The sequence below is a fragment of the Trichoplusia ni genome, chromosome 22 (assembly GCF_003590095.1).
Source record: "Trichoplusia ni isolate ovarian cell line Hi5 chromosome 22, tn1, whole genome shotgun sequence".
NCBI classification, from domain to species: domain Eukaryota; kingdom Metazoa; phylum Arthropoda; class Insecta; order Lepidoptera; family Noctuidae; genus Trichoplusia; species Trichoplusia ni.
Window position 1 is genome coordinate 2,509,755 of NC_039499.1, and position 23,323 is coordinate 2,533,077.

Consider the following 23,323-nt stretch of genomic DNA (forward strand, 5'->3'; position numbering starts at 1 on the left):
TGTTTCTAATGGCCTTCAATAAATACAGATAAGATGGTAAATAATAAAACTGTAGTGATAAATATGTGGAAAGATTTGGGGGAGGCCTTTGCCCAGCAGTGGGACATAGTGAGCTAGATAAAAAAAAGTCATAAATACGGTATGTAAGAGGTCCACTGCTGATAATGGGTCTCTTAACAGACTGTTACGATATACGACCCTCAGGGAATACGCCTATCCTTTTATAATAATCCCTTTGTAACCGCTTCACATCACCCACGGAGATTGTGGGTCACTTATTTTTATTCCTGAAACTATACGGAAAGTGAAAGAAAAAAAGTAGACGCAAAATGTCTTTGTATTTGTAATAAAAAGATAAATTCTTATCCTCTTCAATAAACCTAAGTTTGTGGTAATCCTTACTATTATCATGAATGTTTTTGTCTGTCTTTTTGTTACGATTTCAAGGTCTACTCGAAAGTTTTTTAAACAATTTGATCATCATCGCGTGGTCGCAGCCGTTGGCATAAGCTATTAGAAATAAAGCACTTAGCTCTTCAGTTAAACGTTCCGGATTCTATCTAGACTAGGTTTTATGGTTTATAAGATACAGCCTGGTGTCAGACGGACAGACAGATAGCAGAGCCTTAGAAATAAGGTTCTATTTTAACTCTTTACATACGGAATCCTACACAGAGGTTTGCTCCTTTTTGAGATTATTATCAGTATTAACGAAGGCAAAACCTGTATGTGTTCCTAGTCTATTACTATCTCTTTTATTTATCCGTATGAGCAAAGAGAGTGAGTATTGATCTTAACGCTTGTTAACCACGGGTTGGCAATCACAGATTCATCGAAACACTTCTGTTTTATCGTTTGTTTGTTGAACATGAAATCTACTTGTATTTTTTATCTGGTAAAAAACATATACTATTGATTTTTTTTTCCTATTGGAAAAAGAGGTAAAAATGAAGCATTAATGCTATTGCCTTTGAAATGATTTAATTTTATTTAAAGGGTCGTTAGTTTTAGATACTAATACTCTTCTATTATAAACGCCGTCCGATCAGATGGGGTCACCCATTTTCTTGTATGAAATCTTTTTTTGAATATTACCATGGGCTGTTAACAAGGTTGCACATAGATAGATTTTTTTTAAGTTAGTGACAAATAAAACAGTCACAAATTATGTCTAAAAGCCTTCATAACATTACGAAACTCATTGTGGGACCTTAATCATGATAATTCGTTTCGCCTTGTAGAGACAATAGTATTATTTAAACGCCCTCTGTATGTTAGTTTACATAAGTGTTTAGTATAATTATACCTATATGTATATAGCGTAACCTGTGACATGTCAGCATTATGTAGAATTATGCCAAATTATGCCATATTTATACGAGAATTATGTGAGCGGTTGCGGGTTGTTTATTCAAAATTCAAAGGCCCGAGTTGAATGTTTAAATAAGACAAATAAAACTCGTTTATAACTTTGTTTGTGTTTTTCAGTGATTGTTTTTTATTATGTATGTAATGTTTTTTATTTTATTTCATTAAATATTAAGTAGGTTGATGTTTTTTGACGAAATTAGTTCAATAATCTCTTGTATCGTCAATCTTACTAGTTGCACGTGCCTACTTCATCATGTTTTATTTTCCGGGTAATAATGCTAATTAGTTATTACGTATCTTTCTATAGATAAAGGAAATGTCAGTGTCAATTTGAATCAGGAATTCCTGAGATTTATTTCTTTATTTTTAAATGACTCTAGTGCTAAGGTACTGCTCAGAATCAGAACAGTCGCCTTCAGTAGGTTTGTCTTTGTCTCAATCGCCGAAGATTACCACAAGAACAACAAAAAACGCTATGCCGTTTCAACCAGATGTGAATATAATCTATGTAATATTTAGGTCTCCGTAATCAGAAGCGGAAAAGCAATTTAACTCCCTAAATCATAGCACACAACTTTGTGGAGAGCAATGGCCTCCGAAAAATAGGTTAAATAGGTCTCAAATAAATTTGAGACACGACACAGGTTTTTGTACTTAAATTAAATTGGCCCTGAATATTGTCCTGTAATAATTTATAGAAGTCCTTATAGGATTATGGTTCCACGAAATTATAATAGATGAAGTAAAAGAAAATTCTCTTCGGTTTTCACCAGCCCTTTTAAATTGTATTTTACTCAGAAGAAAGTGTATTTGTAGTAACACTTTTTTATTTCTAATTCTATACTAAAATTCCTCTGTTCCAACTATTCAAACCAAAACAATCTTAATAGTTTAATCCAGTCATCTCAAACCCAATTCTTTTGCGTCATAAAAACTCTTTGCTAATGAATTTTCTCGAGCACCTCATCAGACATTTTTCATTTAAAAAAATTATCACAATAGAAAACTTTCTGTCTGTAGTGTACAGTCGCGTTCATTAACATATTGGCGTAATCAAAGACACAAAAAAACAAGCGTGGAATAGGTCTAGATATTTTATTCAATCTATAAACAAAAAAATATGTGTCTGTGATCGTTTTAATAAAATGTGATGTATATGAGACGATGCATGTAGCTATCACGATATTCTGAACTTTTTCAAGCGTCACATATTTTTGATGGGTAGAAACGGCGATATATTTATGGACTCAACTGTACTGCATTAGTGTTTATATAAACTTGGTGATGCCATATGAAGTCTCGGGTTTAATTTAAAAGTTTTTGGTCCGACACTGGGGGTCAATGGCCGGGGAACTGTCAGTTTGTTGGTGACAGTTGGGTGTTTTTTTTTTACCACATTGTAATCGTGTGTTGTATACTATATATAGTAGGTACGGTATTTGAAATAAAATGTAGTGTTTTTTGTCTGTGACGATAAGATTTATCAGAGTTCAGTACGTAAGCACGTCCTTGCAGATATTCATACTTTTTAATGGTAAAAAAGTTACTCGTCATGTGTTGCACTTCTCAAAATCATTATACCTATTTGAAGTTCTTAAAAAATAATGACTATATAGTTTACTAGCTGTTAAAGCATGCTAAAGTTGCTGAAAGATGAAAACTATTCTATATAGCAATCCTGGTTATAAAATGTGTGTGTACCCAGTTCCGTCTTAATTCGAGTAGTTTTTGCGTGATAGAGAAACAAGCAGGATTACACCTAAACGGTACTAGTACAGCAGATTATTCATAGGTTGGAAAATCTTTTTATAACTTGACAAACGTACTACGTCACAACATAATCAGATAGTTACATTTTCATAGTTCGCTGTTAACATTGACGCCATGTTCTCAACGATGATTGATACCAAAACCGAAATCAATTCATCATTCAATTTAATGTATTTCTCAAACCTTTATTGTAAGTGTTTTTTATAGTAACAGTCATTCACTATTATCATATTATGTTTAGATAACAGTGCTATCGATCTCGTTCGATTGAGATAAATTATTCTTTACTGATACGAAGATATAAACAGCTGACTTATCTCGAACCAGATTGCATTTACTTACAAGTAAATTCTTGGGAAATATTGCGTATTTCATAATTTCTCTAAAGGCATTTCTTTTTTAATTAAAAAACCATTGCAGGAAAACCTAAGAGATTTTATGAACATCTTGGGATGAAGTAAGTAACAGGTAACAATTTTGGTCAATTACTTTTAGAGTTGAGACAGATTGTTTTTTTTTTATATTACTCCATACTACCAAATAGATAATCGTCAGCTTAGGGCTAAGAACTCAGACAGGGTCCAAAACTAGTCGGCCTATGCCGATAAATAACCGTGATTGAACCTTTATAAAATAAATAACTATGAATACGCCTTAAATTAAGTTTTGTCTGTAATATAGTGTTGATAACTATCAGAAAACCAAGACGCCGCTTCGTGACAGAGCGTCATTTTGTTTCAACATTGTCTGTCCTTGTGCACATGTCCCTTTGATATTAAATACTCTTGTTTCGTCACTTTTCCTTGCTCTAGGTATAGTTAGGTCCTGCCAGGTCAGCAGAATTATCCGAAAGGTTAAAGTGGGACCAATACAAAAGGGAAAAATGGAAGGATCATGGGTGGGTTTTAATCACTGAAAGTCTGACACCAAACTTCCACTCAACCTAAAGCGGAATTGGTGATTTCCCAATGTGGTGATTTCCCATCTGATACAAAAATAACATTGACGGTCGCTCTAGCCTCTTATAAAGGTGAGGGTCAAATATTAATATTGTCAACGCTTGGCATATTTACCAACTCTAAATTTAAAAACAAAAGACTAAAATTAAAAAAAAGTATCTTGTAATTATTTTGCGAAGATTCAGGAAGTCATTTAAGAACAAAGAAACGGGGATCGCTTTCAAGGGTCAACCTCTTTTGTTTCGGAGTTTTGAAACAAAAAGAAAATAATTTATACTGAAATTAACACCGACCAGTGAGATGGCAACGTTATCACAATCTTGGGAACATTTCAGGAAGAGGGAAGGTACTTATTGTCTTAAATTCTTAATTAATTTTCTGAGAATTTGTATTACAAGATTCTGTATAAAGGACCATATTGTTGTAAAACAGAATTTCTGATCACCAAAAATATATTTTTTTTTCTTTGGCATCTCTGTACAAGCTAAATATGATGTCATCTATTACTCATAGACTGTAAAGATATTAAGTTTATCATTTTAAAAGCCTCACGATGACTCTTTATAAATAATTGTGATGCGTTGGGATTTTCGTTTGGAATTATCATCAGTTCAAATTTTCGGGCTGAACCAGCTTTATTATCTGAGTTAGGTATTTCCCACCCAACCGATTGTTTTTTTAGCCTATTTATACAACACTCTCAGTGTCGCGAGTCTCTTACTTGATCAGATATTTGGTGTAGGCTTAAACGAATTAATTTATTTGGGCAGAAATTAGTCGATTCTCTAGCCTGTACGTAGAAATCGCCAGAATACAGATATACTCGTAGGTACTTTAGTATATTATTACGATGCTATCGAAAATCGATTGTCAGATTCTCAATATATTCCGTTAAGTACCGCCGCGAGGATTCTGAACATCCTTGAACCTTCTACCACCTATTAAAGTAACAGAACGATTGTGGAAGCGAAAGGCTGCTCTACACCATGTAGAGCGCTGTCCCTCTTACACTTCTGGAATAATATTACTTAAAGAGGTTGTGTTAGGCTTTCTGCTCTCGCCATTATGCCGTTGTCACTGTCTTACCCTCAAACAATATTCAATAACCATTGTATATGCTTAGTTAAACGTGTATTTAGTGCGCTTGTTTGAGATATCTGGAGCGTGGAGAATTGTGACATATTGACGTTTGTATTAAGCCCTATACAAGGTGTAGTGGAAATGCATGTGCACTTGTGTTCAGCAAAGACTTTTTGGGTTGTGAATACTTTTCTAGAATAATATGTTTAGGTAATGATAGCATCCTTCAAGAAGGTGAAATTTTCTATGAAACAAAAACCTTTGGTTACTTATATTCAACTCATGACGTTTTGTATTGGACTAATGGTGTTTTTAGAAATGTACTTTATACGATTTTCTGAGAGGATTTTATTTAATTTTGGAATTTACTAAACTTCATCTCTGTAATAGGTCCCCACATTTTGTTCACAGCCTGTATATACATCTAAAAGGGCCTTAGAAGGATAGGTTATATTATTCATGTGGTAGAGTATTACATTAGTCTAGAACTACCTTTAAGCTGAAAGTCTAAGCTAATGGACTATACTTAGAAGTTCTGTAAGTTGGGATCAAGTAGGGGATGTGTGTCGTTAATATTATAAGGCGCTGCTATCGAAACTTTTTAGTTGAACACTCATGTTGCAAAAAAGGACATTTATGAAGATCTTTTTTCGGTTTTTTTTTATATGCGAATTATTGCAGTATGCATATTTTTCTGGCCAGTTTTCTCTCTCGTGAGATTTACCAGATTAGACTGAATGGAAATAAAAACTTAACATAATGTAGAGCTGCAACTATTGTTATAATATCGCTGTCCAAATATCCATATGCTACGCTCCAAACATGTACTTAAACATCCGAAATATTCTGTAAAACAAAAATCAACAGAATGGTGTATTTAAAAAGCAGGCCCCTATAACAAAGCTAGAAACGAGTACGGTACCGTTACGTAAATGTTGGAAGCGATAACGTGAAGTGTTGCACAAGTATGAATAACGATGTGATAAGAAATGCCAAACGCACACGCACAACAACGCAATGGAAAACAAGCTATGGCGAAATTTGAAACATTACTGCACTTTGGGCTTCCAAAATATTTACACGTGGAAGTTTGTTTGAAAAGTTTTCCCTTATACCCGAGCTAAGAAGTCTCTAGACTCACGACTATCGCACAAGGCAGTAAACGACTAAGGTCCATGTTATGTACGATTTTATTCCTGAAAAAATTCCCATACAAAGAATAAATAATATCGGACTTAATGCCTGAGGTATCATGTTACCAGCCAGAGACGCGCAGAGCATGCTCGAGCGATTCCTTGGCTCTGCCTTAGGACACATGCCCACGCTATGTCCTACGCGTGGGTTAAAGTCATTAGCATTTCATCCTGGAAAAAACAGTATCATCTTACTATCAATTTAGCGCTGACGCAGTTTTCGACGAACGAAACTGTATATGGAAATTAGTTACGCTTATAATTCGTACGCAAACCGGCTCAAACTACCAATACGTGACGACTTTAATCTTATGATGTGTGTATGGACGTAGTTGCAGTAGTAAGTCACAGCGTTATTAGAGAAAGGTAATACCTTGAAATGAAACGACTTTTACGGATTTTATCGCGGTTTAAGTTTTGGTTTTAGTTCCCGACGTTTCGATATATATATTAGATTTGATCAACCACAGATCCTCGCTAAAGAATCCAAATTCCTACCAAGGATGTTTCGCGAGGCTATTGAGATTAAAAAACACCCTAATTTCAATAGAGAAGATGGCTGGAAGATATCACCTACTTGGGACCCAATAATACAAAAACTCAAGGCTAAACCCAAGAGCAGCGCTGCAAGACATCACGACACAGTGAGCTCATACTGCGTAGGTCGGACCATAAATAATTAATTAAAAATATGAAGGTAGAACGAGCAACATCTTCTGTCAAGACGAACACCATCTCAGTCTGCCCGTGACCATGATACCTGCAAAGGTGTCGAAACGTCGGGAACTAAAACTAAAAATTAAACCGCGATAAAATCCGTAAAAGTCGTTTCATTTCAATGTCTAACATTCGCGTAAACCTAAGAAACCACTAAGGTAATACCTGGTATGTCAAGGGTGTTATGGCTAAAGAGTTCTGGAGTTTAGACTGCTATCCAGATAGGGCGATGATATTAGTATGACAGCTTGCAAGGGTTCGAGAAGGAGAGCTGAAGATCGACTCCTTTGACCGGATGATGATGGCTTACGAGACCTTTTTACATAGTGATAAATTGAAAAAAAGGCACAGCATAATTGGTGTAGTTGAGTTTTAGCTAGTTGATGAATGTTTGTCATGACAAAATTCTAATTTTATTTTATTATCTAGAGTTCAAAAAGAATAAAAATTCATACTGCCTATCAAATAACTTTGTAACCTGAGTGTAGTCAAACATAAAAATTTTCGCAATACTAATAACTTTTCCAAACACATTTCTTCGTCTAATTTGAAATAGGATGGTTAAGTCAGTATCAAATGAACATTTATTAGCATAAATCAAATTGTGAATACTATAAAACGAATAGAGGGCCATAATTGAATAATTGATAATGAGTTATATTTTATTAAGAACGAAAGCTAATCAAAATCTATGCGTTACGATAACAGTACATTTTAATTAAAGCCTGATGAAAATTTAAAAGCTTAATTTAACGAAACCGTCAGTTATTACTTTTATAATTATTAAATACTAGCTCTAGCCCGCTGGTTTTTCTTGAATATCTGTTTTTGTTCTTTTGGTCATGATTACATATTAATCTTTAAATCTTCGTTAAACAAATAACTCTTTAAGACTAGAGACTCTAATCTCTCATTAGAGACACAGTTGAGGAAGATGGAGGCCGCACAAGTATGTGTAGTACGAATATTGCTTTAAGAAATTAAGGAGAGGTGCTTAGTACGATAAAGGTTTTTAAACGAATTACAATTATTAAACAAGAAAACTCTACATTCAAAAAGCAGAACAGACAGTTCTGGAAAGGTAAGCTATCAATTTCTAAATAAGTATCCCACATTACTTGTATCGTGAACCTAGATCGTACGCAACAAAAAACATTGTTTTATTCAAAGTAATTAAGCGAGATGGGTTCTAAGCGTTAATCAGCGGAATTATTAATTACAAGGATAATTGCTTGTCTCTCTTTGCTTTCACGTCTCTCTATAAATAATATATGTAGGCTTTATAAAGTGATCGTTTAGTAACTCTGTTTCGAGTGACCTGTGTTGTGATGTTACCATGACATTTTTAAGGAGAGCTTTTATCATTGTAGAGCGATGAGCGAGAAGCAATACGCGATTGTAGAGCGCTATCTCACTTAGATAATAACAGTAGTCTTGAAATAAGATTTCACAGTAGAGGCACCGGCCAATACGGATAATACATGAATGTTTTAGAAGCTCCGAACATTGTAATGAATAGTGAAAGCGTACTCGTGTTCCCGATAAATAACAGCCATAAAGTTCCATGATAACACTGATAATGCGTTATAAAAGGATGAATATCCGAGGTCAGAGTAAAGTGTAATCTATGTTATAGAGTTTGTGTGAAGGTTAATTTAAACCCACCCCGAAACGTTCCCAAAATTTGATGAAACATCAACACTCAGGGGTCGTGAACATAAAACTTAATATCGTTCCACAGTAAAATGTTATCTTCAATACTTCAAGGGCTCTCTTTTAGGCTTACAAAGTCCGCATTAATTGACAGTAACTGGAAAGCGTTCCGTAATGAGTCTTTAATTAGAGCCACTAAACAAAATAATTAGAATGGATGGGAGACAAGGAAACCGTGATTTATTTGAATAAAATGAACGTGATTAAGTAAACTAAACGGTTTTCTACTTGACATTAATGGTGATACATCTGAAGACTTAACTTTGTTAAGTACAACAGTTTTACGCGACATAATGGGTACACAGTTTTAACTGTTGCAACATCGGTAGGTTTTTTGTCATTTTTGAGTTACGTTTGGATAGTTTTTACTGTTGCGTAATCAAAGGGTAAAAAGAGGAACCGTATTGCTGAGGGTCTACTGTTTGTCAGTCCTTTCGTGACCAGGCTGCGATAGATGAACAGTTGAAATTTTGCGCAGATGATGTTTACTGTTGCCGCTTTGAGTAATAAGCAATGAAAATAACCAGCGGGGATCAGAAAAGGTATATTCATACATTTGATAAGTAACTATTTTTTTTTGTATATCGTATTTGTTTAGCCTAATTGTACAAAACCGTAATCAATGTCGCGACCCTGACTCGTACTTGACAGATTCAGAATAACAAACAAAAATAAAATGTAAATCGGCTACTTCAACAAAATATCTCCAAGATCGATTGAAATGATTTGAATTGATGATTGAAATGTTTTAAAACTACGGCATACAATTAATTTAGTCATGACAAAAGTCAGTTCCACTTACATCATACAAAAAAACAACCCGGCTGGTATCATAAGGCATTGATGTAAATTTTTACTCCTAAGAAAAACCAACGCAATATTTTTTTACGTCGCACATAATTCTGATTGTGTGGCAACCTCAGTTGTTTTATCGCATCTTCGTGTGATAGTACAATCTCCGCCTCTCAGCTATCGCTCGATCGTGATAAGCGTAAGGAGACACGTCTTAAGAACAGAATGATGAAACTTTATTGTAATATCTCGAGGTACAAATGATGAATGGGGAGGGGTATTTCCAAATATACGTGCAATTGTTACAAAAATAGTCTATTAAGTTAATAAGGATGGTTTTCCCGTGTATTAGTTTGAGGTTATGATAATTGTAGAATGGTTTTTATTTTCTTGTTTTCGTCATTATCATCGCCTTTGATAATTGACTGCATAGATACCTGAGTGGTTGTGGTCATCACGCCAAACTCACTGTACGTGACGGGTAACGGATACGATCCCCTCGTAGGACATGAATTTGTGTGAACCGAAAAATAACGCTTGCTCTGAACTTGTCCTCTTTCCTTATTTTGAAACGTTTTGTATTCTTTTTAATTTCGATAAGATTCACTGGAAACTGAAGATGAAAACGTAATTATTGAATAAATCTTACTCAAAAATGATTTTAAATAAATTTCATTCCTTTTTTAAGATTTAGTGTAAAACCTATGATATTATCTAAAAAAATAGTAATACAGTCATCAGTCTTTGTTGCTGTGTCTAATATCCTTGGCTTAAGATAAGGCGGCTTAATATTGAATCCATCTTGTACATATACATATCTAAGTACGTACTTACCTTGTTTTGACCATTTAAACTGAATTTTTGTGAGTTGCACTGAATAAAAACACGTTTCCGAACAGCCTTATGAAGAACTATAAATAATAAAAGCAAAAATTTAAACATAAATGTGATGGATAACCAGTTTGTATTTCTTAAGCCTATTTGTATGGTACCTTCAGATTGGCAAGTCCGATTTGGACCTGAAATACTTTTTTGAAACCAGTCAACTAGGAGACTCAGAAAGCAAACAGCAGTAGAACCTGCTAAGAAAAATCTTCAAACAAAATAAGTCTTTCTCGAAAAAAAACCAAATTATATCTAACTTTCGTAAATTGTTATTCAATACTTTTCGAAATACGTTTTTCTTCGAAAGGGCAATGCAAGGGAATACGGAACTAGCAAACAAATGAAGGTTTTATTCAATTCAATTCGGAAAACAATTTCTTATTAGATTATTATTCGCATCGCTGGCTCGCCCTTAGTTTTTTGACCAGAAACTTTTTTACCCGGAATTAAATTGGGAAGTGGGAAATGCAGGTCTGTCCTTGTAATACATTGAAGTAATTTGGCGAACGATTAAGTTAACCTAATCGTTTACTGAACAAATAAAGCAACTATGCCTTTGTACCTCATTTTTACGAGTAAATGTTGAATCAGCGATAAATAAAATTGTTGATTCTTTTTTTCCTCAGATTTTTATGAAGCCTGGGTAGAGAAAAGTATTGCCACACTTTCACTGATAACCATGCGATGCAATACTTCATACACCAACCTCCTGCTTTCGCCTTCACTTGCAAGACTTTCGAAGCATGCTGAACGATTGTTTGACTCCTTAAATGACAAGCATCAACTTCGATAGGAATTGCTCATAAATCGAAATCTGGTGTCTTATAGAAATTAAACATTTCCGCACACTTGATTTTTTTATCATTGCCTTGCCTGTACAGTAAGTGAATGTAGAGGCAAGACAATATGTGTGCAAGTGCATAGAAATGTAGTTTTATACCTATAAGAATAACGGGCAATTGCAAGAAAAAAATAACACCATTTGTAAAGAATTATGTGGTTGAAACGTTAGGACCTAGCAAAACTAACAATGAAGGAATAACGGTTTTCTAGTTTTACTGCCGTTGATAAACATGGGTTTTCTTGCGTAATCTTGTGCCGGTAACAATTGGTAGTTATGTAATAGTGGGCACGATACAACGTAACATTAGAAAGACCTAATGATTACGACTAATTTCAGCACCAACGACAATGTAGATTACTCAATGAATCCTGTAACAGAGTTTGTCGTAAAAATTTGGTAGATGCATTGACTTTCACATGTACAGGTCTTTTCCTTCAAGATGTAATGAGATTCTATGTGTGTTTATGTATTTTACTTAGAAAACATTTATTTTTTGAGAAATCACAGTAGGCTTTGCAGTGAGTGGTTCGATAAAACAACAATTGACAAAAGGGACTTTGCCTAAGGGGAAGGCGGGAAGGCGTTGACGAGGTTGGTAGATAAAATAAAAAAATACGTGAAATTGTCTTATGTTTCTTCGCCGCAACCAGAATTATTGACAAACCTGCCACCAAATTCCAACATATGAAATACCTTTACAGACAAGAAAAGTGTACCGACTGTCGCTTAGATGTTTTGATATTTGTACGGTGGCGGGTAGATTCTAAGAATTATTCAATAAACCAGTGTGTCGCTAACTCCCGCCTTTCATTGACGCTGCATTGGCGACGAGGATGGATTTTTTCAAATAATTTTGCTTAAATTACGCGTGCAATTAAAAAATTAACGACATTAAAATGCCGATCGGTAAATTAGAAACATTCAATGTTAGTTCCAAACAATGGCCTGCATACATTCGACGAGTTAACCAGTATATTTTATTAAATGACGTGAAAGATAACCTAAAAGTGCCGATGTTGATAACGATCGTAGGCGAAGAAACTTATGCCTTAATGTGTGACCTATGTTCGCCGGACTTTCCTGAGGACAAATCATACGATGAGTTGGTGAAACTAGTGGCCGACCATTTAGAACCGCAGCGATCTGAGATCGCCGAGCGTCACGTGTTCCGGTTGCGGCGACAGCGTGCCGGCGAACCATTGATGGAGTATCTTCAGGCTCTCAAGCACCTGGCAACTACTTGCAATTTTGGCAAATGTAAAAAGTGCTCCACGCTCGAGGAAAACTTAAGGGACCAATTTGTATCAGGTTTAGCAAATGATGCAATGCGGTCGAGAATATTCGCCGAGAGAAAAATACAGTACAAAGAGGCAGTGGAGTTAGCACTAGCACTGGAGGCTGCAGAGAAGCACGCGGAGGTGAGCGGCAGCACGGTGCCGACGACGACCTCGGGTGCCGGCGGCGAGGCAGGGGAAGACCTGCATTATACGCGTGGAAGGCGAGGACGCACCCGCAGCGCGCGCACGGATGGCGCGGGGGTGGCGAGCCCGGCGGGCGCGGCTGGCGCAGGCGGTGCAGCGGGCGCGGAGCGCGCGGCGGCGGGCACGTCGGCCGGCGCGAGCGCGCCATGCTGGCGCTGCGGTAAGGCGCACCGCGCCAGGTGCCGTTATGTGAATTATACGTGTGACGAGTGTAAACAAAAAGGTCATTTAAAAGTGATGTGCAAGTTAGGAAATCGACATAATTATTTAAGTGGTGAAGACGACTCGGACGACCTTTATAAGATTGTCGTTGGAGGTAAGGACAATAGACCTTATTTTTTAAACATTATGATTGATAACTTAGAGATAAAATGTGAAATAGATACCGGTAGTCGCATTTCGGCTATTAATGAGGACTTGTACTATCGGGAATTTTCTAATAAAGTGATTAAAACCGATAATTTGGTGTTACGTAGTTATGCCGGTTCACGCATCGAGTCGTTGGGTTATATAGAAGTCCAAGTTAGGTTACGTAATGTAGAAGTAAAATCCTTGCCCCTTTATATAATAAGAAATGGAGCAGGTCCTTTACTGGGGCGAGACTGGTTGCGCGCCCTTAAAATAAGTCAAATTAATTTGTTCAAGATAACCGACGACGGATTCGTGAACCGTCTATGTGCTGAATTTCCGGAAGTATTTACGGACAAGTTGGGGACTTGTAAGCGAGCTATTCGATTACAGCTAACTAATGATGAACCTGTGTACGTGCGCGCAAGGCCCGTGCCGCTGGCCCTGCGAGCACGCGTTGAGCGCGAGTTAGCGCGACTCGAATCTGATGGCTCGATATACCGCGTTGACCATTCCGACTACGGAACGCCAATTGTGCCGGTAGTAAAAAAAAATGGAGATATACGCATATGTGGGGATTACAAAATTACTATTAATCCAAAACTGAAGCGTGATTATTATCCTTTGCCCCGAATTGACGAATTGTTTGCGAACTTGAGTGGCGGAGAAAGGTTTACTAAAGTTGATCTCACTCGCGCTTACGAACAGTGCTTATTAACAGAAGAATCGCAACCCTACACAGCGATAACAACTCACCTTGGAACATATGCATACCGTCGTACGCCGTACGGTCTCGCGTGCGTGCCCGAGAAATTTCAAAAAATTATGGAAGAGACCATACGGGGCATACCGGGTTGTGTTGTTTTCCTGGATGATATTTGCATAACGGGGGCTAATAATAAAGAGCACATTAGTAATTTACGAGCTGTACTCGAAAAGTTGCGCGAAGCGGGTTTAACAGTTAAACTGAGTAAATGTAGTTTTTTACAACACAGTGTAAACTATTTAGGTTACGTCATAGATAAGAAGGGATTACGGCCAGATAGTGCTAAATTGGATGCCATTTCCAGCGCGCCCAGACCAGAGAACGTAACCCAATTAAAAAGTTTTTTAGGAATGTTAAATTATTATGGTAAATTCATAAGTAATTTGAGTACTTTGCTATACCCTTTACACAATTTACTAAGAAAGGATGCTCGCTGGGAATGGGATGCCAGTTGTGAACAGGCGTTTAAAGAAGCTAAGCGAGTCCTCTTGGGCGAGCGAGTGTTAGCACATTACGAGGAGGGGCGGCCACTTGTGCTCGCGGTTGACAGTAGTGCGTACGGGATAGGGGCAGTGCTGGCGCACCGCTACGCCGATGGCAGCGAGCGCCCGGTTAGCTGTGTGTCCCGCACACTCAACGCGGCCGAACGGAACTACAGCCAACTTGATAAGGAGGCACTCGCAATATTATTTGGTGTAACAAAACACCATCAGTATCTATTTGGTAGGAGTTTTACATTACGCACAGACCATCAGCCTTTGACACACATATTTGGTGTTAAGGGTGGTATTCCGCAGACCGCAGCCAGCCGGTTACAGCGGTGGGCGGCGCGCTTGGCCGCATATGATTTCAAGGTGGAATTCGTTCGCTCGGCTGACAATGGGCCAGCAGATGCTCTGTCGAGGTTACCGCTACCCCAGGAGGGCCGCTTAGTGGACGCAGTCACCTATATCAATTTAATAGAAGAATCTTTTCCGGTTAGCTTTAAGGATATTGCTAGGGAGACTGAAAAAGATAAACTGTTATGCAAGGTGAAAGGTCATGTCACCTTTGGTTGGCCGTCGACAGTGGACGAAGTCGAGAAACCGTATTTAGTTAGAAAACAGGATTTAGCAATAGAATTAGGTTGTTTAATTTATAAATATAGGGTCGTAATACCAAGTACATTGCGAAAACAAATATTAGATGAAATACATGACGGACATTTAGGAATGAATAAAATGAAAAATTTATCAAGAAATTATGTGTACTGGCCCAGTTTAGATAAAGATATTGAGGAGGTATGTCGCGCGTGCCCGGCATGCCGCGCAGTACGCGACGCGCCGCCACATGCGCCACTGCATCCTTGGGAGTTCCCGCTGCACCCGTGGCAGCGAGTACATGCCGACTTCGCGGATTGCGGCGGGAAACGGTATTTAATTATGGTAGATGCACACTCAAAATGGATCGAAGCTATTAATATGAATAGGACGGACGCGCAGGCGACTATCAAAATCATGAGATCAATTTTTGCTCGGTTCGGCCTACCGTCATTACTCGTCACTGACAACGGCCCACCATTTTTCTCACAGGAATTTAAGACATTCTGTAATAAAAATTTTATCAAACATGTGACCACAGCCCCGTACAGACCGCAAGGTAATGGGGCTGCGGAAAATGCGGTTAAAACCGTCAAGAAAGCGATCAGACGTGCTTTGTACGAGGGCGAGGACGTCGCCACGGCATTAAGTAAGTTTTTATTTAAATATCGCAATTGCCAACATGCAACCACGGGCGTATCCCCTGCGGTGGCGCTGCTGGGGCGCAGGCTGCGCGCGCGCCTAGATGCGGTGCGGCCCGACGTGTCGGCCGTGGTGCGCGCCGCGCAGGAGCGGCAAGTGGCCGCGGCGGGCGGCACGCGGCGAGCGCTCGCGCCGGGCGACGCTGTGCTAGCTCGCGACTATACCGCGAGGGGGGACAAGTGGCTGGCAGGCACGGTAGTCGACCAGACAGGGCCGGTCTCGTACAAGGTAGACGTTGGACGCGGTGTCGGTTGGCGTAGACACGTCGATCAAATTATGCCATTACAAAGCAAGAATCGTCATTCCCTAAGTCGCACTAGCATAGTTCCCGAAAACAGGGATTCATCCCCAGAACGACAGGTTCCTTCAATGGGTGAAGAACCTGAGGACGTATTTAAAGATGCATCGGACGGTATTGGTGAACAGTCCCTGATAACGGGCTCGGAAATGGGACCAAAGCCGGAGACACCACCACCACCGTCAGGTGCGTCTGCTCGTGCGCTGCGAGCTTATAATCGCGCTCGATCTGGAGCTTCTAAATAAAAGGTTTTGTTTTTATTTATAATTACTTATAAGATTATGTACTAGCTTAAGGGGGAGAAATGTACCGACTGTCGCTTAGATGTTTTGATATTTGTACGGTGGCGGGTAGATTCTAAGAATTATTCAATAAACCAGTGTGTCGCTAACTCCCGCCTTTCATTGACGCTGCAAAAAGAAGCTGAAAATAATAGTGTATTGAATAATACCGAAAGGGTTTTGAGGCCGCATATAATCTGATCGAATTACAAAGAAACCAAAGGTCGCAGAAACCTCCGTAATGGAAAAGTTTTTAATAAAACGTGTCAAGCTAAAGGTTTCGGATTATTAATAGATTTCTCCCGATGAAAGTAATATAAATAGGTTTCCGCGTTTGATTGGTGTTGAATTACAGTTTTCTATTTCTGTATAAAACTTTTTTGACTAACACGAAAATTTGTGATTGAGCAGTTGTTCGATCTTATATCAGTAAGTAATCTAGAGAAGATACGTAACGCCAATATTATTGGTCGTCACACAATTATCCAATCAATTTTTGATAGTAACATACATGATGAAATCCAGAAAAATGAACTAGGTACTTGTAGAAATGTGAAAAATATTTTTTGTTATACCCTTAAATGAAGACGAAATAACTGACTGCTTTTTAATATAGTAACGTAACGATGCGTATCAATGCATATGCAATGCATATATCGCATGTATGGTTTAAAAGATTAGAGTAAGTTCTCGTTACTCACATATTGTTCGGGACATATAAATCTGAACAACTTTGTCTTCTAAATGCATGTGGATGGCGGAGACTTGGGCCTGTGGCAGACGTTTGCAACTAAGACGAATAGTCCAACTGGCTAAACCTTTATGAATTGTTTGAGTAAAAGTTTGACTGCAACGAAGTTCCGTATGTGCTGAAATTTTTCTATGGTTGTATTTGAAAGTATATCGATCAAATGCCTAAGTTACACGGCTTCATCCTAGTCAAATTGCGCATTTCTACACTTTTTCAAGATGACATTATTTGCTTGTAATTTAACGCTTCCTATATGCTCTAAATATGAGAAGGAAGAAAACGGGTAATAAACTACATTTTTTGTAGTTTAATTCTAATCCAAAAACCAATTTTACAATATCTTATAAAACTTGCAATCAACCAAAGTAGGTACATACATGAAACAGCATTCCACAAAACGAAAACTTTAACAATGTATCGTATTGTTAAATGTTCACAAAAAGTGCGTCGGACACAAGCCCATGATAATTAGTCAGGCCCGCTGCCAACAGAGGCCGACACTGATTTGCATCGTCACGCAGAAGCAATTCATCAACTGCTGAAGGCCTGGCACCCTTACCCCGTGCCCTAACAATGGAAAATCAATATTTTGCACCCCACAAACTCCGTGGGTATTTTTAGATGACATTGATAAGCCCATTATTGAGTGTAACACAGTTTCGGAAACTAGTTTCCGGCAAAATAGGCACTCGCTGTCCCGCGAGCGTCGTAAAAGAAAGTAGGAAAGATAAAATCTTTATTTTTCCAAAGTTAAAGATAAGTTTGTTTGTGATATTGTTGTATATTGTTATGTCGTACACAGGGATTATGATACATGTTAACAGTATTTTTAGGAAGAAATACATAATGGTATCTCTTTCCTCGATTATTAATGTAAGATTAGTAAACCGACTGTACTGTCTTGAAGATAAAGAGCTTCTGAATAGTTTTAGGTTTGAACGAAGTCCATAAACTTGTGCTTTCTTTACGTTGCATTCGTCCTTTAATTCCACGTACCAACACTGAGATGACTTCTTTCAATTTCGTTCGTTGTCGTCGCAAAGACTATGTTTATCAACTAATGAGTTAACTAGGAATGGAACGAAAATATTGAGGAAAAAAAAAGCAAAGGCCTAATATCAAAACAAGAAAGCATGCATTTATTTTTCTCAGTGGAAACTCTTATTTACAATCACGACTCAAAACGTAATACAAAGTGTCGAAAAAAATAACTACAGTTAATCGATATTTTTAGATGACATTGCTTTCTTTAAAAAAAGATGTTCCAGAAATGACACGCGCAGTGACTCCTCAAGGTTTGTTATGGTCGGTTTGTTTATCACGGAAGATAGAAAACTAATCAAAACAACCAAGATTGTGACAAAAACTGATGCAATTCGATTTACGCAGTAGTTACTGTTAGATGCTTAAAATGACTTAGAATTCGTATTTACTCTACGCTAATGATTAGGTGGACGGGTCTGTAAGCCGTCAATAAAAAAGAAAACCCAAGTTATTTTCTAATCAGGAAGTCATTTTGATTTCATGAATCATTTTGATAGAATACCACATCAAAAAATGTAATACATTGCCTTGCCTGTACAGTAAGTGAATGTAGAGGAAAGACAATATGTTTGCAAGTGCATAGAAATGTCGTTTTATACCTAAAAGAATAACGGACCAATTGTAAGAAAAAAATAACACCATTTGAAAAGAATTATGTGGTTGAAACGTTAGGACCTAGCAAAACTAACAATGAAGGAATAACGGTTTTCTAGTTTTACTGCCGTTGATAAACATGGGTTTTCTTGCGTAATCTTGTGCCGGTAACAATTGGTAGTTATGTAATAGTGGGTACGATACAACGTAACATTAGAAAGACCTAATGATTACGACTAATTTCAGCACCAACGACAATGTAGATTACTCAATGTATACTGTACCTGAGTTTGTCGTAGAAATTAGGTAGGTAAATTGATTTTTACATGTAAAGGTTTTTTTCCTTCAAGTTGTAATGAGAATTTATGTGTGTTTATGTATTTTACTTAGATAACATTTATTTTTTGAGAAATCACAGTAGGTTTTGCAGTAAGGGGTCGATAAAACAACAATTGACAAAAAGGACTTTGCTTAAGGGGAAGGCGCGAAGGCGTTGACGAAGTTGGTATATAAAATAAAAAAATATTTGAAATTGTCTTATGTTTCTTCGACGCAACCAGAACTATTGACAAACCTGCCACCAAATTCCACTCAACATATGAAATACCTTTACGGACAAGAAAAGAAGCTGAAAATAATAGTGTATTGAATAATACCGAAAGGGTTTTGAGGCCGCATATAATCTGATCGAATTACAAAGAATCCAAAGGTCGCAGAAACCTCCGTAATGGAAAAGTTTTTAATAAAACGTGTCAAGCTAAAGGTTTCGGATTATTAATAGATTTCTCCCGATGAAAGTAATATAAATAGGTTTCCGCGTTTGATTGGTGTTGAATTACAGTTTTCTATTTCTGTATAAAACTTTTTTGACGAACACGAAAATTTGTGATTGAGCAGTTGTTCGATCTTATATCAGTAAGTTATCTAGAGAAGTTACGTAACGCCAATATTATTGGTCGTCACACAATTATCCAATCAATTTTTGATAGTAACATACATGATGAAATCCAGAAAAATGAACTAGGTACTTGTAGAAATGTGAAAAATAATTGTTGTTATACCCTTAAATGAAGACGAAATAACTGACTGCTTTTTAATATAGTAACGTAACGATGCATACCAATGCATATGCAATGCATATATCGCATGTATGGTTTAAAAGATTAGAGTAAGTTCTCGTTACTCACATATTGTTCGGAACGTATAAATCTGAACAACTTTGTCTTCTAAATGCATGTGGATGGCGGAGACTTGGGCCTGTGGCAGACGTTTGCAACTAAGACGAATAGTCCAACTGGCTAAACCTTTATGAATTGTTTGAGTAAAAGTTTGACTGCAACGAAGTTCCGTATGTGCTGAAATTCTTCTATGGTTGTATTTGAAAGTATATCGATCAAATGCCTAAGTTACACGGCTTCATCCAAGTCAAATTGCGCATTTCTACACTTTTTCAAGATGACATTATTTGCTTGCAATTTAACGCTTCCTATATGCTCTAAATATGAGAAGGAAGAAAACGGGTAATAAACTACATTTTTTGTAGTTTAATTCTAATCCAAAAACCAATTTTACAATATCTTATAAAACTTGCAGGTACATACATGAAACAGCATTTGAGAAAAGGAAAACGTTAACAATGTATCGTATTGTTAAATGTTCACAAAAAGTGCGTCGGACACAAGCACACGATAATTAGTCAGGCCCGCTGCCAACAGAGGCCGACACTGATTTGCATCGTCACGCAGAACCAATTCATCAACTGCTGAAGGCCTGGCACCCTTACCCCGTGCCCTAACAATGGAAAATCAATATTTTGCACCCCACAAACTCCGTGGGTATTTTTAGATGACATTGATAAGCCCATTATTGAGTGTAACACAGTTTCGGAAACTAGTTTCCGGCAAAATAGGCACTCGCCGTCCCGCGAGCGTCGTAAAAGAAAGTAGGAAAGATAAAATCTTTATTTTTCCAAAGTTAAAGATAAGTTTGTTTGTGATATTGTTGTATATTGTTATGTCGTACACAGGGATTATGATACATGTTAACAGTATTTTTAGGAAGAAATACATAATGGTATCTCTTTCCTCGATTATTAATGTAAGATTAGTAAACCGACTGTACTGTCTTGAAGATGAAGAGCTTCTGAATAGTTTTAGGTTTGAACGAAGTCCATAAACTTGTGCTTTCTTTACGTTGCATTCGTCCTTTAATTCCACGTACCAACACTGAGATGACTTCTTACAATTTCGTTCGTTGTCGTCGCAAAGACTATGTTTATCAACTAATGAGTTAACTAGGAATGGAACGAAAATATTTAGGAAAAACACAGCAAAGGCCTAATATGAAAACAAGAAAGCAAAGCATGCATTTATTTTTCTCAGTGGAATCTCTTATTTACAATCACGGCTCAAAACGTAACACAAAGTGTCGAAAAAAATAACTACAGTTAATCGATATTTTTAGATGACATTGCTTTCTTTAAAAAAAGATGTTCCAGAAATGACACGCGCAATGACTCCTCAAGGTTTGTTATGGTCGGTTTGTTTATCACGGAAGATAGAACACTAATCAAAACAACCAAGATTGGGACAAAAACTGATGCAATTCGATTTACGCAGTAGTTACTGTTAGATGCTTAAAATGACTTAGAATTCGTATTTACTCTACGCTAATGATTAGGTGGACGGGTCTGTAAGCCGTCAATAAAAAAGAAAACCCAAGTTATTTTCTAATCAGGAAGTCATTTTGATTTCATGAATCATTTTGATAGAATACCACATCAAAAAATGTAATACATTGCCTTGCCTGTACAGTAAGTGAATGTAGAGGAAAGACAATATGTTTGCAAGTGCATAGAAATGTCGTTTTATACCTAAAAGAATAACGGACCAATTGTAAGAAAAAAATAACACCATTTGAAAAGAATTATGTGGTTGAAACGTTAGGACCTAGCAAAACTAACAATGAAGGAATAACGGTTTTCTAGTTTTACTGCCGTTGATAAACATGGGTTTTCTTGCGTAATCTTGTGCCGGTAACAATTGGTAGTTATGTAATAGTGGGTACGATACAACGTAACATTAGAAAGACCTAATGATTACGACTAATTTCAGCACCAACGACAATGTAGATTACTCAATGTATACTGTACCTGAGTTTGTCGTAGAAATTAGGTAGGTAAATTGATTTTTACATGTAAAGGTTTTTTTCCTTCAAGTTGTAATGAGAATTTATGTGTGTTTATGTATTTTACTTAGATAACATTTATTTTTTGAGAAATCACAGTAGGTTTTGCAGTAAGGGGTCGATAAAACAACAATTGACAAAAAGGACTTTGCTTAAGGGGAAGGCGCGAAGGCGTTGACGAAGTTTGTATATAAAATAAAAAAATATTTGAAATTGTCTTATGTTTCTTCGACGCAACCAGAACTATTGACAAACCTGCCACCAAATTCCACTCAACATATGAAATACCTTTACGGACAAGAAAAGAAGCTGAAAATAATAGTGTATTGAATAATACCGAAAGGGTTTTGAGGCCGCATATAATCTGATCGAATTACAAAGAATCCAAAGGTCGCAGAAACCTCCGTAATGGAAAAGTTTTTAATAAAACGTGTCAAGCTAAAGGTTTCGGATTATTAATAGATTTCTCCCGATGAAAGTAATATAAATAGGTTTCCGCGTTTGATTGGTGTTGAATTACAGTTTTCTATTTCTGTATAAAACTTTTTTGACGAACACGAAAATTTGTGATTGAGCAGTTGTTCGATCTTATATCAGTAAGTTATCTAGAGAAGTTACGTAACGCCAATATTATTGGTCGTCACACAATTATCCAATCAATTTTTGATGGTAACATACATGATGAAATCCAGAAAAATGAACTATTTACTTCGTGGAAATGTGAAAAATAATTTTTGTTATACCCTTAAATGAAGACGAAATAACTGACTGCTTTTTAATATAGTAACGTAACGATGCGTATCAATGCATATGCAATGCATATATCGCATGTATGGTTTAAAAGATTAGAGTAAGTTCTCGTTACTCACATATTGTTCGGGACATATAAATCTGAACAACTTTGTCTTCTAAATGCATGTGGATGGCGGAGACTTTTGCCTGTGGCAGACGTTTGCAACTAAGACGAATAGTCCAACTGGCTAAACCTTTATGAATTGTTTGAGTAAAAGTTTGACTGCAACGAAGTTCCGTATGTGCTGAAATTTTTCTATGGTTGTATTTGAAAGTATATCCATCAAATGCCTAAGTTACACGGCTTCATCCTAGTCAAATTGCGCATTTCTACACTTTTTCAAGATGACATTATTTGCTTGCAATTTAACGCTTCCTATATGCTCTAAATATGAGAAGGAAGAAAACGGGTAATAAACTACATTTTTTGTAGTTTAATTCTAATCCAAAAACCAATTTTACAATATCTTATAAAACTTGCAATCAACCAAAGTAGGTACATACATGAAACAGCATTCCACAAAACGAAAACTTTAACAATGTATCGTATTGTTAAATGTTCACAAAAAGTGCGTCGGACACAAGCACACGATAATTAGTCAGGCCCGCTGCCAACAGAGGCCGACACTGATTTGCATCGTCACGCAGAAGCAATTCATCAACTGCTGAAGGCCTGG

General features: G+C 37.0%; 1 protein-coding gene across 1 annotated transcript; it reads left to right on the forward strand.

Moving 5' to 3' along the window:
* Positions 1-12,220: 12,220 nt before the first annotated feature.
* On the forward strand, positions 12,221-16,243 carry LOC113504663 (uncharacterized protein K02A2.6-like). Its single transcript, XM_026887083.1, has one exon. It carries the CDS (start codon positions 12,221-12,223, stop codon positions 16,241-16,243), a length of 4,023 nt encoding a protein of 1,340 aa, XP_026742884.1.
* The last annotated feature ends 7,080 nt before the right edge of the window (positions 16,244-23,323 follow it).

Bases quoted from the DNA above. Each gene is read 5' to 3' on its own strand.
- LOC113504663 (XM_026887083.1), top strand. From the start codon at position 12,221: ATGCCGATCGGTAAATTAGAAACATTCAATGTTAGTTCCAAACAATGG.